At 32.6% G+C, this 19286-nt stretch overlaps 1 protein-coding gene across 5 annotated transcripts in view; it reads right to left on the reverse strand.

The window, feature by feature from the left end:
* The window catches only part of Nova1 (NOVA alternative splicing regulator 1), a 142743-nt gene that overhangs the window by 2592 nt on the left and 120865 nt on the right, over window positions 1-19286 (reverse strand). For 4 of the 5 annotated variants that reach the window (XM_070026076.1, XM_070026068.1, XM_070026094.1 and 1 more), the window contains one exon: window positions 1-479. This exon is cut by the window's left edge and continues 2592 nt beyond it. In XM_070026076.1, the coding sequence (XP_069882177.1) occupies window positions 1-479 (479 nt within the window). Of the gene's footprint in view, window positions 480-18384; window positions 18532-19286 lie in introns of those variants that run through there. The other variant, XM_070026104.1, reaches the window with a different exon arrangement.

The following is a 19286-nucleotide window of genomic DNA, read 5'->3' on the forward strand; positions in this document are numbered from 1 at the left end:
CCTAATGTGTTGAGATTATATCCATAGCTGGCTAATGTATTAAGTGCAGAGGTGATGGCCACCAGGTCATTGCCTGTGAAGCCAGATAAAACTGCTGGAAAGGCTGCAACGCCGGCAAGGTTGGCATGTCCTAATAGCCCTGCGGCTGCTGCAGCAGTTGGTAACACTTCAGCAGTGTTTGCATAAGGAGATCCGGTTGGATTGGAATTTGCCACTGGACCTGTCACATTGGCATAACTGATATTGAGACAGCTGCCACTCTGCGGATCCTCTTGTATCTTCTGGATGATAAGTTCAACAGCTTTTCGGTTTTGTTCAGGTTCTCCACTCACAGTGACAACCCTCTCTTGCAAGTTGATCCCATCAGGTTTCTGGGAAAGCTGCACCCAAGCCCCTGACTGCTCCATTATAGCCTTCACAGTAGCACCTCCCTTCCCTATTATCAGACCTGCTGTGCTGTTGGGAACTATAATCTTTACCTGTAATTAAAAAAAATATGTATAAATAATACTTCTGCTTTGCGCACACACATTATATTATTTTGCTATCCTAGAGAAGTAAAATACCAAATTGAAAATTAGTTCAAACAATTTTTATGAACAATAGAGATATCACAACTTTAAAGTGACTTTGATCTTATTTTAATAAGACTACTTCATACAATTAGAATTTTTGAAGGAAAAAGTAAACTTTCAAGTCAAAATTATTAAAGAACAATTTACTTGAGTCTGTGCATTTTCCAGTAGAATTTATAAGAAGTCAGCATTTTAATAGGGAGGGAATCATAATAATGCATCAATGGTAATATATTTATATTGCTCAAAAATCAGTTGACCCTTCATCTATGTCTTTAAAATGATTGCTATAAAAGACATACATGCAGAGAGTGCAAAGTATAAAAGCAAAGTTTACAAACATAACAGTAGGAAAGTTCCAGCTTGAATCCCTTCAAAACATTATTTTAATGTTCCTTGTTACCTAATAATTTTTGGATCATTCACAAATCCCTTACTTGTTTCATGATTATTTTTGGAGATGAAAATCAATAAAATTATTAGTAATACTTTAGCTTTTCAATGAAACATATACATGTTTAACTTTAAAAATTAAATGCATTTGTAAATAATGATTTTAAATGTTTTAATGGTTCTGATAAGTTATTTGAGAATGATATTACCTGGATGTCTTATCTATATCTGTAAAATGTAAAGTCACTATTGTAATGAAGCAGAATGCTTTATGGTATACATAGCTATATTTAAAACAGTAGCCTTTACTACCACATTGCCAAAGGAAAATGAAAAAGAAACGAATTACGTGAATATTTACAACATCCAATATGATCATATGAATTAAAAACATGTTTGATAGTTTAAATTGAATATATAAATAAGCCACAAAAGTTGGCATTTTTATTTAGTTAATCACAGTAAAATACTATTAAGAAAAGTATACACTGGTGTGGTATTTTGTCACCCCTAAAACTATGAATGATAGGTATTAACATTTAAGACTATATTACAGTAGCATAGAGATTTATATAAGTACACAGATAGGTAGGTGCTTGTTGTGCTAAGGACAGAGCATTGAAATACTTGCTTCTCTTACTACAGAAAATGGACAAGCTGAAATCATCTGTCAGAATTTGAACAGGAAACTTAGTTGTTTAGTTGAGATATTCTGTATTTATTAGTTTCTAGCAAAAATCACTAATGCCATGCTTAAAACACAGATTTTTGATAGGAACATTTTAAGAAAATACAGTTTATACATTTTGTTTTTGAAGATAGTAGGCAGTATACATATTAATCCAAATTATAGAGTGAGTCTCTTCATGAATAGATTTCTACACTGTACACACAGGCACATATTCCTCTTCTATTGTACAGAAATTATAGTCATGGTAGAAATTTGTTTTATTCAATTTGTTATAAAATCATTTTAATCTATAAAATAATATGAAATTTCTAAAAGCATTTTTTAAGAAAGTTAAATATATTTCTGATATATGTATGTATTTCTGAGTTTTATAAAATTTATTTTTACTTTTATTTTCGCCAATCCTGGGGCTTGAACTCAGCACTTGTGCATTGTTCCTGAGCCTCTTAGTGCTGAAGGCTAGTGCTTTCACATTTGAGCCACAGTGCCACTTTAGACTTTTTCTGAGTATTTATTGAAGAGTCACATGGACTTTTCTGGTGGGGCTGGCTTTGAATCACAATCCTCAGATCTCAGCCTCCTAATTAGCTAGGATTACAGGCATGAGCCACCGGCACCCAGCTAAGTATTTGTTTTTAACATTTGTTAATTTTGCTTGATTATAAACTTCTTTTGTATAGGAAATTATTTGCCTAGGAAATGTTGTTATTAGGAAGTTAAAACATGATTACATCTTACTTAATTATCAAATTGAACAAGAACCATCTTTAAATTTTACCCTATGCATTATTGTGAAAATTTACTTTTAAGTATTTAATATCTAAAAGTTAAATATTGTTTTTCTGCAAGCTAGCATTTATTCTCAAAATTGTAAGTTCTGTAATAAAAGAATATTGAAAACATTTATGAAAGGGCAAATTATAGTATTTTAACATAATTTTATGAAGAAAACAACAATCAACCATGTGTTTCCAAAGACCTATTTTAAAATTGTATTAATTTTAAATCTCAATGTTGTTTTGTTCAATAACAACTCAAGAATAGAACAGAATGAAGTTGGGGCTACAAGAACTATTCTACAGGTCTTCTGTTAAAGGAAACTCAAATACAAATAGTTTTATAAGATGTACTGTCTGAAATAGGTAAATATATTAATTTCTACTATACTGAACATTAATCTCACATTATATTTACTATAACCACAAGTTTTATTTCTTTAACTATAACTAGTATTTATAAGAACAAATTTGAGTATGGAACACTAACTTATGTTTCAAAACATTACATTCCCTCTAATCATTCTTTCCTTTTCAGACATTGTTCAGACATATTGTATTGACTCATAAATGTAAATACCTTCCAAATAATATGCATCTTTGCAAACTGGAGCATTAATTTTATCATCATATAAATATATATTCATGAATATAGTACTATTCTCTGGGATTTAGTTTTAACCATACATTTTATGCAAAAAATGTCAACTATACTGGTTCATTTATTAAATATTACTGTTGTCCTACATTTTACTGACAGGATTGATTTCTTCACAAATAACAACAGTTTTGTCATAATTAAAAGCAGACATTGTTTGCACCTTAATTATAGCATGTAAAATTTTCTCTTAGGTAATAATAGGCAACTCTGTGTAAGATTATTGATCTTAGAAGATTAAAGGAAACAAATATAAAAAGCGTTTAAATTCTACATTTAAGAAATATGTATAATAAACTAACCAAGAAATATCTCACCCTATTTTTTTTCCTGTCCTGAGGCTTGAATTCTGGGCCTGGGCACTGTCCCTGTGCTTCTTTTGTTCAAGGCTAGTAATCTACCACTTGAGCCACAGCACCACTTCTGGCTTTTTCTGAGTAGTTTACTGGAGAAAAGAGTTCATGGAGTTTCTCTCCCAGGTGGTTGGTTCTGGGCTAAATCCCAGCCCCTAAATTTTATTTTTCATAAAAAGACATGAAAATCCTTTGACTTGTCCTGTTCTCCTGATGATCTAAAAAGATACATCTAATTACTTATACAATAATAACCTACTAAGGACATAGACGCCTAACAGATATAAGTTGAGACTAGAGGTAAGAATTCATTTGTACAATACCACAAAAGCTTCTTTTTTTTTTTTTTTTTAAGTCAGGCCAGAGTTAAAGAGACATCATTGTGGAAGGTTAGACATCACTCAAACTGAACACTGGGAAAAAATAGAAAAGAAGCATGAAGAGATGACTTACTTAAATAATAGTAAGTTTAAGGTAAACAACCTTTATTTAAAAAATTTCTAAGACTTGTACTTGTTATGCAAGATAAGCATTGGATAAGTTAGTGATAGATTAATATTACAGATTTACTCTCCCTTATCTAAAATGCTGGGGTCATAAGTTTTGCATATCTAGCTGTTTATTTTTATTTTTGTTATTATAATGTGATAAAGAAGGATTAAAGTTACGTATGGCTTTTTTTTCAGCTTTGGAACATTTAAGCGTGTATAAGATACTATGGGATAAGTCCTGAGTACACAATTTATTTATGCTCTATATAAACCACATACATTTTATATAACACATGTGGTAGGTGGCAATCAAAATAGATAACAAATATTATGAAAATAGAATGGGTACAATCTCTCCCTTCACAATTATAAAATCACAGTGAATTAGTTCCTATCTTAATGTTCATATTTAATCAGACCTATCAATATTAATACCTTCCCTATTGATGGTCTTAATACGTTTCAAGATATTCCCATAGAAGCTTTATCTTTTGTTATTGGAGAAAATGTTTAAATATTTGTACAAAAAAATTTAATACAACATGTCAATTTATATATATAATGTATCTTGATCAGTGTCAGAACTCTCAGAACCAACATGATGTCTCAAGTGGGAAGAGCCTAACTGGAAATAAAGCTAATTTAGACAAAAAAGAGACTTCAGAATTGATAGAATTTCTGACTGTACTTTTTGGCATCTGAATCTAAAGCCAACATAGTCAGTAAGACTTCCCATGTTGTTTTAACTCTGAAACTATGATTTATAATTGGCTAAATTATGCTCATATCATGTTCTGATTCATTTATCAAACATACTGATATTATGTCAAATTGTATGTGTGTGTGTGTGTGCATGCATGCATGCATGTGCGTGTGCATGCCTGTATGTGCACCTGTCCTGAGTCTTGAACTCAGGGCCTGGGCACTGTCCCTGAGCTTTTGTGTTCAAGGTTAGCACTCTATCCCTTGAACTATACCTTTACTTCTGGCTTTTCTTTCTTTCTTTTGAGGGAGGTGGGTAGTTCATTAAGGACAAGAATGTCACAGACTTTCTGAACTAGCTTCAAATGGTGATCCCTAGATTTGAGCTTCCTGAGTAGGCTAAGATTATGGGTGTGAGACATGGGCAAACAGTTTATTTCAATTTAAACCATAATAAGCAGGATTAAGTTACCTTTTACCATGATACTCTCATAATATAACAGGATGAACAACTTTCAAATTGCTTTTTGATGGTAGTTATGCACATTTAACAGTGTTTAATGAAGATGCATATTTTAGTATGATGTACATTTAGTAGATCTCAGCAAATTACAAGTTTTCTTCTCTTAAATTAAGACTTTATCCAACAGTTCTCCTACTAATCTGCTTCATCCACTTACACTTGATAACCAAATGAAAGGCAGAGTAGTTTTCACAATAATGTTTAATTTCATAAATCTCATGCTATCTTTGTTCATGTTTTAACCCTCTACTCATCACCATCTCAGATTTAAAGTGGAGAGTGACCTGTGATGTTTGTTGTTATGTAGATGTCTACAACTTATATCATGTTACTTTTTTATTGCTTCAAATGTTTCTTACTCAGTTTTGCTTCTTAATATTTTAAGTACAAAGTAGTATGAAAGCATGAATATGAATATAGAACTTTCAGTTAATAGATATGGAGCCTCTCCTGACTCTATGTGATCGTTGTCACACTACTGGTTCATCACCTATACCTGAAATCCTATGTCTTATATGCAGTTTAACTGTAGTATACTTGTAAAAAAAAATCCTTTCCCTCAAATCAGAAGTGTCAAGGATCCCCCCCATTGTTATGATTTTGCTATGCTGAGTTTATTGTAACAGATAATTACCTTTCTTACAAAATGTTATTTTCATGAAAGCCAGTATTTTAACTTTCATTTCTTATTTGTACCTGCTTTAAGTTTCTCAAATATTCAAAAATAAACATAAAAAATGATTTCTAAAGCCAGGTACCAAGGGCCGAATCTGTAATCCTAGCTACTCAGGAGGTTGAGATTTGAGGATCACAGTTTGAAGCAAGCCTGGGCAGGAAAGTTCATGAGACTTATTGCCAATAAAATACCAAAAAAGTTGGAGGTAGAGAAGGGGTTCAAATGGTAGAGTGCCAGATTAGAGCAAAAAAGCTCAGGTACAGTGCTCAGGGCTTGAGTTCAGCCCCAGAACACATGTGCATGTTCACATGCTTACACACACACACACACACACACACACACACACACACACACACACACACACACTCTCTATAAAACTAAGAAAATTATTTGAAAGTTATAAAGGCATGTGTCTGCAAAATATGAGTTTAGGTTCTTAAAACAACAATAAACTCCATTATCATTCCTAATCACTAAAATCTCAGTTACATTACAAATATACTGCAGTATATAAATGTGCTGCTTTTTAAAATTTAAATGTGCTTGTAACCTTAAACCAAAATCCATATCACTCAATGATTAATGGTCATTTAAGTAACATTATATGAATGAAGTAACTATATATATACTACAGTCACATAATAATGAATGACTAAATATAAACTATCTGCTTACTTCGTAATTTTTCATGGTGTATTTGTTTCCTTATTAAACGTGTAGAAAGGCTACTTACATCATAAAAATGGGGCCAGATTAATGCTAAAGGTCTAGAATGCAAATATGTTCATGTTTATTTGATTAAATGGTGAAATCTATCCAGTATCAAAATAGGTCAAGTGACAGCACCTACCGTAGTAACATAACTATTATGACAAATTCCCATTCTTTGTTTTGCTTTAAGAAATTGTATTTCTAGCTGAAAACGTATCTGATATGCATGATTAAGCATCTTTAGAAGTTCTGTGGCAATTGATTCTCATTTCACTTCTTATTCCCGGGGACCCCACTTTATTTTCCGCTCTGGTTCTATGATAGAGAATGACAGGCAGAATACTTTGTTTTATGCATCTTTGAAAGAAGACAGAAAATGAATAATGATCCCACAAAGTTTCTAAAGGCAAAAAAAGTTTTATGTGCTTATATTTTGACTTAACACATTATTTCACTTTACCTTTGATGCACTACTCAAAAGATTATTTGGCAAATGCTACATATTTTAAAGAAACACTGCATTCTATCTCAGAGAGGGATATACTTAGAAATGTGAATTACAGGGCAAACTATGCTGTCTTGGTAGAAAGAGAAACACATTAAGCCATTTCAATTTTGTTGAGAAGATAAGCAGACTAGGTACAGGCAAATAAAAATAGAAAATTACTAGAACCAAGTGACTTAAAAAAACGCAATGAAGTTATAAATATCATGTCTATTATTTGATAATGAAAATTTAGAATGCAATCTCAATGATTACAAGGTCTAATTGAGGTTATATGTGTATGTACACATATTTATTATATATGTACACATTTTTATTATATATGTACACATATTTATTATGCTGTTATTTTATTTTGGGGGTATTGGGGTTTGAGCTAATAGCTTCAAGTTTTCTGTTTTGACTGCTTGTGCTCAGCTGGTGCACTAACACTTGAGCCATGTCTCTAGCCATACATTGAGGTTATATTTATGGAAGGCCTTTCACCACTGCTGTGTCAAAATACAAAAATCTGAGAATATTACTATTTGCTAAATAAATAAATAAATATACTGGGGTTTGAACTTGCTAGGAAGGGTCTATAACTTGGAGCCATGCTTCTGGTCCCCATAATTATTTCAAGTCATATCAGCTTATACTTTTAGAGTTCATTCTAAGTAGTGAGAGTTTAAATACTTTAAATATTTAGATTTTTATATGACAGCTAAGACTTTCAATTTAATATTACATTTAAATGCAAAAAAATACCTAGAACATAAGTCAGCAGCTGTGATAAATGAAGCAGATGGTGGGGAAAAAAAGGGTGCAAGGAATTCTAATTTGGACACTTTTACCTCTGAAGTGCCTACGTTTACTCAAATATATATGCCAGTAGATGAGGGATTATAGAAATCAGAAGTCCGGTAGGACTTAACAGAGAAAGAGTATGCTAAGCCATAGAATAAGTACTAAATTTCTAAAATAATAAAACATATTTAAAGTTGACAGGCAAAATAGATTAAGAAGACAATAAGGGGATTAAAATATGTTTCTGTGATACCTTGAAAATCATATCATAGTATTTAAAAAGTTATGAGGTAAACGTAATACTTAATTTGTGCAGTCCTTTGGGAGATTATTCAAAGCATATTTTAGCATCATAGTAATAAGAGAAAGTTTTAAAATTCCTATCAGAATTGCTTATCATTAAAAAGATGAAAATATTACAAATTCTTATATCATTAGTATCTGAAGTAAATAAATGTATTTGACCAAAAGCAATTTGAAGACAAAGTAAAATCTTTTCTTTATTAAAATATTTTTTTTTTGGTCCGATCGTGGGGCCTGAACTCTGGGCCTGGGCACTGTCCCTCAGCTCTTCAGCTCAAGGCTAGCGCTCTACCACTTGAGCCATAGCACCACTTCCGGCTTTTTTCTTTTTGCTTATGTGGTGCTAGGGAATCAAATCCAGGGCCTAGAGCATGCAAGGCAAGCGCTCTACCACTGAGCCACCTTCCCAGCCCCATAAAATATTTTAATATTTTACTTTTTCTGCTCAAGAAGAAAAATAATAGCTAAAGTAAACTGTAGTAAAATGATCTGCAAGGAGGTAATAAAAAAAGAAAAAGTAATAAAGACTAAGTAAATTTTTTAACTCAAAGATTTAAAAAGGAGGAAAAGAAATCAAAGTCAACAAGGTCAGAGATTATTTATTAATGTACACAGTGAAACAAAGAAACTTAAAAGAATTCATGAGATAGTTAGGTACTAAACACCCTAATGTAGAAAAGGCAGTCTTAACTGGGAGAGTATTTTAATATTTTTCTATTTTTAAGCATGTTTAAAAGAAATTACAAATGTCGAAAAATGTGTTACTACCCTATTTCTTATTTTACGTTTTTTTCACTGTATGTTGTTATGTTTCTACATGAAAAAGTCTCCATGGGCTCAATTTTGACAAAAGAGTTACATAATATGCAAACTGAGATTGCTATCATCTGGTGTACACTTACCATAATAAATTTATCATAGATTTCCTGAACATCTCAGAAGACTCCAAGAAATTTTTGTTTATCTTTTCAAATATAGGTTCCTAAACTCATCTAAGAATTATTAATTTTGAATCTCAATAGGTAATTTTCATAAGAAGTAAGAATTGAGAACTTTTCAGAAGGTAAAACAGGTAACATACATTGTTTATTCTTTAATTTAGTATAACCTTTATAGTAAAAACCAGAATAATCCCCTTGCAGTGAGTGAATGTATATGCCTTCTTGGCCCCATGTCTCTCTCCAGTGACTCCTGAAACTTTCACTAACTCACATGGAAATCGAGGTATCATGTAGTTCAAAGGCACATGCAATGTCAAAGTCAGTCAAATCTTCCCATTTCTATTTCTTAAAACATTAAGTATACTACAACTGAGGTTTGTGTGTTTGCATGTTGTATAACATTATTTTGGCTGACTTATTTTTAAAGCACAAATAAGAGAGACCATTAATATATGAATAATTTTCATAACCATTATCATCTTCATGAGTATAAACATGAAACCGGAACACAAGATATTATATGACTATAAAAATAGTCATATGGCTTGGCACCAGTGGCTCATACCTGGCCAATCATGAGTTTGAGATCTAAGGATTGTGGTTTTGAAACCAGCCTGAGCAGGAAAGTTCATGAGACTATTTTTAATTAACTACCAAAAAAGCTGGAAATAGAGCTGTGGCTCAAGTGACAGAATGCTAGCCTTGAGCAAAAAGGCTTAAGGACAGTGCTCAGGTCCTAAATTCAAGCCTTAGGACACACACACACACACACACACACACACACACACACACACACACACACACACACACACACACACACACACACACACACACGATTATATGTTTGTCAGTTCTTAAATTAATAAAGCATGCTGCCTTAGGACACACACACACACACACACACACACACACACACACGATTATATGTTTGTCAGTTCTTAAATTAATAAAGCATGCTGTAGACCAGTTCACATGGGTCTTATTTATTACTTTTAATAATTTTATCACATAACATTTTGTGCACTATAATATATTCAAGTACTTTTCTGTGAGAACTCATTTTCCAAATTTTGATAATATAAAAAAATGTTTATTCACATTAACTTTATTCACTTTTGTTTCAGTATTTTAGTGCATCAAATCTTACAGAACAGATTGTAAAAGGCTATGATGGAATAGCGCTTCTTATACAAGTATTGTCTGAAAATTCTTATTTCCTGTATTCTTGCCAGAATTTTGATTTCTAAAAACATACATACATGAATTCTAGGATGTGTGTATATCCAATAAATTCACATGTCTTTTTGTCTATTCGGTAAAATAAGTATAATCTTCTGATGTTGACTCATTGTACCCAGATGCTGGTAAGATTAAACATGTTTACATATTTACTGGATATTTCTGTATCTAAATCTGCAATTACCTTTGGATTTTCTACTGTATTGCTTTTATTTATTTAATTTTGGTGTTGGTCCTGGAGGTTAAACTCAGAGCCCCGGTACTATCTCTGAGCTGTTTTGCCTAAAGCTAGCATTCTACCACTCGAGCCACAGCTCCACTTTTGGCTTTTGTGGTGTAGTTCTTTGGAGCTAAGAGTCTCATATACTTTCCTTTCTGGTCTTGCTTCAAATCATTATTCTCAAATTTTAACCTTCTGTGTAGCTAAGATTCCAGGCATGAGCCACTGGTGCTTAGTTATTGAATTCTTTTAAAATAGAATTCTAGAAATTCTGTAGTAGAAATCATGTGTGTTCAACATCTTAAAATACCATTACTGGGCCTGGGAAGGTGGCTCAGTGGTAGAGCGCTTGCCTTGCATGCCTGAGACCCTGGGTTCGATTCCTCAGCACCACATAAGCAAAAAGAAAAAAGCCAGAAGTGGCACTGTGGCTCAAGTGGTAGAGCGCTAGCCTTGAGCTGAAGAGCTGAGGGACAGCGCCCAGGCCCAGGGTTCAGGCCCCATGACTGGACCCCCCCAAAAAAATTAATTAAAATACCATTAGTTTGCTTACTAATAGTCATTCTTGTATACTAAAAATAATTATTTCTATATTCAAGTAAGGTGATTCTTTAGTTTTAGATTGTATTTCTACTTAAGAAAGCCAGCTTCAATTTTAATTTCACATGTAATTTCATTAAACAGCTGTGATTTTAACCATGAATACACTTCACCTTGTGTACATTTTTTTAGATGGATTAAGTTTATTTTCAGATGAATAGTAAACTATATCAGCACCATATACTACATCTTCTACACTTCATTATAATGGTACTTAGGTGTCCTGAACTAGACAGTGTTCTAAATATTCTCACATACAGGTTCATTTAAAATTGTGACAACTCTACAAAGTAGACACTATTATTATATGAAAATCCTGCATAGCAAAATTAAAGATGACCTTAAACTAGATGAGTAGGATGTGGAAAATATTTAATTAGTAGCCAGAACTTATGGTTTCAGATCCCACTACTAATCCTCAAGTTACACTATTCTCCTTGTCACACATTAAGTTCCACATATGCTTGGATATATTTGGAACTCTTTACTGGTTTTCACTGACAATAATATCTTTTCTTGTTAATATCATATTACTTTCAGCATAAGCATTTTATTCTAAACTTTAATGCTGCATGAAAAGTTACTTCTCACAAGAAGATTGATTTCTTAGTAATTTTCTAATAGTCCTTTCATGATTTATTTATTATTTATTTATTTTTGTCTTTGTGCCAATTCTGGAGCTTCAACTAAGGGTGTGGACGTTGTCCCTGAGCTTTTTGCTAAAAGATAGTATTCAATCATTTGAGCCACAGCTCCACTAACAGCTTTTTGATGGTTAATCAGAGATAAGTCTTATGGAATTTCCTGTCCAGGTTGGAATCAAACCATGATCCTAAGCATTTAGCCTCCTGAGGATTACAGGCATAAGCCATCAGCATCCAGCTGAAATTTGTTTTTTTAACATGAATATGAAAATAATTTTTCAATTTTTATGATATCAGAAGTTAATAAAAACAAATTTGTTTTAAAATAATTGATATTTTTATATTAAACCTGATCTTCCAAAATTATGTAACTCTATCCATTTGGAAAGAATATGATCCTTATATGATGTCCTTATATTCAAGTCCTATTTCTTTTTCCCTTTTTGGTATTGGTAGAACTGGGAGCAGTTCCTAAAATTTTTCACTTAAGGCTCACTTTTGCTCCTCTCAGCTTTTTGCTGGTTAACTGGAGATAAGAGTCTCAAGGGCTTTTCTGCCCAGGCTACCTTTGAACTCTGCCTTTGAACTCTGATTTTCATATCCCAGCTTCCTGAGTAGTAGGGTTAAAAGGCACCGAGCTACCAGTGCTTATATTCTTTTAATATGGAATATGTGTTCCTGTGATTCAGTTTATTGTTAGGTGCCTTTGAAGAATTTTGGGGGGGGACGATGTTATGCATAAAGCTATAAAACAATGTTCACAAACGAGCAATTTCCTAAGGCTCAGCCTAATGCTTCTCTCTCTCATGTAAACAGCTACTACTCATACATATATGCTCAAGAAAATAAAATTAATTTTCATATTTTTTGGAGAACTATGATATTCACTTAAAACAAAAGCCGGGTTATTTTGGCAAATGTACTCTGAGTATTGTAAGGAGCATAATAGATGTCTAGGTAAGAAGGGTAAGTTTCTTAAGTTTAGCCTGTTTTGTTCCATCAAAAACACTGACTATTTGGCTTACAATTTTAGGGAATATCTGTGCAAAATCTCACTTGAAGGATTGTAAATCATACAGAATACATAAGTATTTCTATCTAACACTGTCACTTAACAAATACTTTTTTGAGAGCCCATTACGTTTCTGGCTAATATTTTAGATACAACAGCAATAAGGAAGAAAAATATGCTGGGCACCTTTGGCTCACACCTGTGATCCTAGCTACTTAGGAGATTGAGCTCTGAGGATTGTGGTTCAAAACCAGACCAGGCAGGAAAGTCTGTAAGACTTGTATCTCCAATATATTACTCAGAAAAAGATGGAAGTAGCACTGTGGCTCAAGTGGTACAGCACTAGCCTTGACAAAAAAGAAGCTTAGTGACAGTGCCCAGGTCCTGAGCGAACCCTAGGACTGGCAGAGAGAGGGGAGAGAGAGGGAGGAGAGGGGGAGGAGAGATGTGAGGGAAAGAATCTTTATTCTTGTGCAACTGAACTTTCTAAGAGAGTAAAACACAATTCCCAGTAAATATCGTAAGAAATATACAGTACTCATGAGCAGTGAGAAATCAAATGTAAAAAGATGGCAAGATAAAGATAATCTGGAATATTGCAAAAGGGGGAATCCAGGTTAGAACATTAAGTAAGTGGGTCAGGTAGGTTTCATATGGATAAATTCTGAATAGATTGAAGGAGTTATTGATATGTTAGTCAAATACATATATGATAAGATTTTAGAATGAGGGGAGAGTGATGGAAAGAGTGACACGGATCAAGATGTATTTTACACATATACTGACATGCTGAATTGAAACTTTGCACTATCTTTAAAAATAAAAATGGATTTATAAAAACACAACAAAACAAAAACAAAAGAAAAATTTACAAAGAAAAGTGAGAGCAAATCAAGGAGGTAAGAATGTGCCTAGTGTCTCCATAAGGAACAGAAAAAAATTGAAGTCAAAGAAATTATTCGAAGAGGTAACATGGAAGGCCAACATTTGTGAATCATCAGATGATATTTTGAATATACTGGCTTTTATTGGGTAAATCTAAGCTATTTTCAAGTGTAGGTAGAGGAATAAAATCTAATATTTCAAAAGGAACAGGGATAGAGTAGTTTGTGATGTTGTTAAACTTAAGATGCCAATTAAAGCGCAAAGGGAGGGAAACAGAGGGAAACTGAAAATAGTTGGAGGGAGTTTCAGTGATATCTGGACTTGAGATAAAGGAAAGAAAGCTTTTTGGAACCTAAGTGTATAAAAATCTTAAAAAATGTTTTGAGAAACAATTTCAAATAATTTCAATAAATTTTTTGTGAGGTATGTTTCATTAATTCATAGTTACTGTGATTTGAATGCTTTACCTACAAAATTCATGTGCTGGAAATTTAATGCAATACTCTTGAGAGATGATGTCTTTTGGATATGTTTAAGGTCGTGATTAGTTCTGCCCTTATGACTGAATTAATAGTACTAATATGAGGTGTTTATGAGAGCATATTCTCTCTCTTCTGCTCTTCTACCACATTGCAACATTGTGTTAGTTCTTTTTTCTTGCCCTCCTTGTGAAGATGCAGCAAGAAAGTCCTCATCGGGTGTTGGCATCTTGATACTGAACTTTTTCAGCCTCTGGATCTGTGAAAAATGTTCTTTAAGTTTCCACCTCAGGTACTGTGCTATAGTACAGAAGCACATAACAGACAAAAGCACCATTAAGCTAGCTTCAAACTGACAACAGAAATTTTGCAGATGTCAATATATAAACGCCAACACATCAGACAAGAAAAATACAGATTTACGAGAAATATAGATTTAGGAAAAGTCTCAAGTATGGGGTGTAGTGGCTCATGTCTGTGGTCTCAGCTTCCTAAGAGGACACAAGTTAGGAGGATTTTGGCCCTGGAAGACCCTCTTTGAAAAAATAACTGAGCAACAAAGAGTTGGAGGTATGGCCCAGGTTGTACAGACCTTGCCTAACAAGCATAAAGTTCCAAATTCAAACCACAGCACCACTAACCAACACCACCAGTAAGAACCACCATAACAAAAAGTCTCACATATCAAGACTTGGAGCACTCCAACATTGAGTACATAGGGCTATCAGGATTAAGTAACTGGTATTCTGAAAAGAAGCAACATAGCATGGTACAGGAACAGGAGGAGTAGCATGCTGGAAATCATGTAAAGAAAGTATGGATGATATAAATTATTGAAGCAGTAATCACTGTTGGTACATCAAGTAACATGTAGTTTCAAACAAATAGCTGCAATTAGCAGTGTAGACAACACTGATTTGTTTGACAAACAGTTGTGGTAGAATAAAGGAGACAAACTCTGAAGTAGGTTTTGGAATAGAAAGAAACTGGAAAACAAAAGTAGAGGTAACACTTTCATTCATTTTACTACAAAAGACTAAACAAGGTAGAAGTGACATTGAAGTTTTTGTTGATGAGTGTCTAAATTAGTGCAGCACTTTGAAAATCAATATAGAAGTTACTATAACAAAACTACAAATAAAAACACCAAAACTATTATATATGATTCTGTTCTATTACTCCTTAGCAAATACACACAAAAAAATCTAAAAATAGAGATACTTACATATCCATGCCCATTGAAGCACTATTCACAAGACCCAAGTTATAGAATCAGCTTAAGTGTCTACATAAATGAACAGTGTGTGTGTGTGTGTGTGTGTGTGTGTGTGTGTGTGTGTGTGTGTGGTGTGTGTGTGTGTGTGTGTATGTGTGTATTATGTCAAATTATCCAGCCATGAAAAAAATCAAAGTATGGCATTTGCAAGAAAATTATTTTAACTGGGTATCATCAAGTTAACAAAATAAGCTAGATTTAGAAAGACAAATATTTCTTAATTTTTCTCAAATGAAGAAACTATATATACAAACAAGCAAAAAGATATGAATGTAAAAGGTGGACTATTTTGTAGTAGTAACCAGTGGGAGAGAAATGAGAGGATGACAGGGGTAAATATAATAAAATAATATATGTATATATATTTACATCTTGGAAAATGTCATAATTTAGTAAAATAAAAAGTTTTGTTCAGTCTTTTAAATATGGAACCTGAAAACTCCTGCTGTTTGCCTGCTGTTTGGAATGCTCCCACAGAGAGCAAAACCTTGATATAAAAAAAACCCTTTTATAAAGGAAAAGCTGAGATTTACTGTAAGTTTGCAATGAATGGGCTTTGATCACAGGAAAAATGCCTGTGGTAATAAGCAGAAAGGCAGTGAGGCCATGCGTTCAAGCACTAGCACTGGAATCAAAAAGAAAAAAAATACAATTTTACTTGCTGTATCTTAATATTTAGTTCACATTTAAAATGCAGTCCATAAGAATTTCCCATTTAATTATTCATCTAAAACATTTGAAAAAGAATATTATTCATAAAACTATTCATTTTGTATGTATGTATGTATGTATGTATGTATGTATGTATGTATGTATGTATGTATGTATGTATGTATGTATGTATGTATGTATGTTCTAGGGCCTGAACTCAGGGCCTGGGAGCTGTTTCTAAGCTTCTTTTGCTCAAGATTAGCACTCACCACTAGAGCCACAGTACCACTTCTGGCTTTTTTTGAGTAGTTTAGTAGAGATAAGAGTCTCACAGACTTTGTTGGCCAGGCTGGCTTTAAATTACAATCCTCAGATCTCATCCTCTTGAGTAGTTTGGATTACAGGCATGAGCCACTGGCCTTATTTATTTTTTTTATGCCAGTTCTGGGCTTGAACTCATGGCTTGGGTGCTATCCCTGACCTTTTTTTTTTTTTTTTTTTTTTTTGCAAGGCTAGCTATTACTCTACCACTTGAGCCACAGCTCCATGTCTTTTTTGGTAATTAATTGCAGATAGAGTCTCATGAACCTTCTTGCCTTGGATGGCACTGAATTGTGAACCTCATATCTCAGCCTTCTAAGTAATTTAGGATTACATACCCCACTAGGGCTCTACTACTTTTATTATCTCAGTGGGGAAGTTGGAGCAATGTGATTACTAAGTAAAAAACAATTTAGTACTTCCATGGAAAATAATTACAGAATAATTTTAGTAAGACTGATAAAAGAATACTTCTAAACACTAAACTAAAACATTGTAAAATATAAACTTTTACATAATCACTTTAAATAATTAGTTCTGCATTTCCTATGTCAACCCTAGCAAGTTCTATTTTTTGTTTCAGATAAGGAATCTTAGGATCAAGGTTACTCAGCAAGGAATGGAACAAGAATGATCATATGTAATTTGGTATCACTTCCAGTGCTGATTTCTAGTTACCATCTTATAAAGCTTCTTATATAATAATCCTTTAATTTTGAAGAAAAAATTATTATTGCACATTACTGTACTTTATGTTAGGAGGCCTGAATGTTAAGAAAGCAAAATTCATGCACTAAACAACTGTTTAGATAGGAAGGAGTTTTAAAATGTTGGATCTGTAGACCAACCTTAATCTTTGAATTACTTTTATGTTTTTTGGAATGATTAAATATTTATAGTTCATTAATTCTTTAACACATTAGTTTATAACACAAGCTATTCAGGAAAATAGAACTCAATCATAACATAATTTTTATTAAAATACAGATAGTGACTGTCATTATTTAAAACTGACTTACTGTAGTTCTTGTAGGAAAAGTTTTGATCTACCTTTTTGTGCCAATTCTGGGCTTGAACTCAGGGTCTGAGTGCTGTCTCTGAGCTTTTGTGCTTAAGGCTACTTGACCCATAGCTCCACATCTAACTTTTTTTGGTGGTTGATTAGAGAAATGACTCACAGACTTTCTTGCCTGGGCTGGCTTAGAACCACAATCTGCAAATTTCAGCCTCCTGAGTGGTTAGAATTACAGTCATGAGCCACTGGCATCTGGCTATACTTTTAATAGAGAAGAGTATTAAAAGACGTACACAATGATTGTTAATCTAAAAGAGACATCTCTGGCTTTGATCCATTTTTGTCAGCTACAAGAAATATTTGTTGAATAGCGAGTAAAAAAAACTAAATTTAAATCTGTTATAAAAGCTATTTTCTTATATGTCCAAATTTTAATTTTGTAAAGTATAAGATTATTTTATAGAAATATTTTCCTGCCCCAATAATACAGATGTCAGTATAGTGAAACAAAATCAACTAGGAAAATTTATAAGAAGCAACTGTGACCTCTATAATTTAAAGTGAAAATCAACAACAAAAACAACAAGAAAACAAATTCCTTCTCTCTTCCACATAAATAGTATCTGCCAGGAAATAATGTAAAAGTAATTACAAATAACATAAAGTCAATGTTGATACTTTTCGGTGAATTTTAGTGTTATGTCCTGTTCTTTTAAATCTTGCTTCATGTTATCCAGGAGACATCATCATTCTTCTTCGCATAACAAATATAAGAAAATAGGGTACGAATAACATACATATTTGAGTACAGCTGACAGAATATTAAAATCATCCTTGACTATTTCAAATTAACAAAACCTTATTCGATTTTGGAGAGTTGAACGTAGGGGCAAATACAAAGGAGGAAAATATACAACAACATAAAAACTTTAGTATACATAATTATATTTTGAAGAACTCATTTTATAACAATGCACATCTTCATAAATCTGTTACATAGAAACAATTAAAATGTTATTTTCTAAGTGGCGGGATTTTAGCTTGATACTTTGGAAAAATCATTAATTTCATTTTTGTTGCTGTTGTGTTGATTTTTCTTGCTTTTCTTTGGAAACAAAACAATGATATAGTGTAAGAGAAACATTAAAAAAGTAGTCAAATATTTTTTCCAATGTTTCTATACTATACAATTAAAGCTTATGTGAAAAGGCCAAGACATATACACTTACATACACTTTTAAGTCCATGTGTACATAATACAAATATGATTCACTATGTATTATTATTTCCTTCAAAGAGAAGTTCTGGGTTGGTCACCAAAGAAATGTACTTTATTAACCAATTAATTAGAAAATGTGAGTATTATAAAGTACTTTTGTTTGAAGGGAATGACATTTTATAAAGTGTAAATCAAGCTTTTACTGTTGAATAACATACTAAACACTTTGGGGTTTTTGTTTGTTTTGTTTTGTTCCATGTTATTGTAATATGATTCTATCTGAGGTAGCAATAGAAAGTGAGCAAAATAATCTTGACAGTCTTCATAAGGTAACATGCTAAATTTAATGTATGTAACAAACATAATTCAAAGTTAATAATTTGTTGGAAAATTAATAAAAATACATTTTAAATCAGCTTTTGTTGTTTGAATGATCCCATAAGGTTTGATTTAGTGGAAAAATGCCAGTAGAAATAAGAAAAACATATTTCTCACCTAAATGAAACTCAACTCAGACAAAATGAAAATGTGTTTAATTCCTTTAATAGATTAAGCAACATTTACATTTATTAAAAATGACCTGTTAATATTTAGCACCAAGACAATCATCAAATCAAACTAATAAAATTTATTTCTAGTTG

The sequence above is a fragment of the Dipodomys merriami genome, unplaced genomic scaffold, assembly GCF_024711535.1.
Source record: "Dipodomys merriami isolate MVZ:Mamm:240054 unplaced genomic scaffold, mDipMer1.0.p SCAF_1, whole genome shotgun sequence".
NCBI lineage: Eukaryota > Metazoa > Chordata > Mammalia > Rodentia > Heteromyidae > Dipodomys > Dipodomys merriami.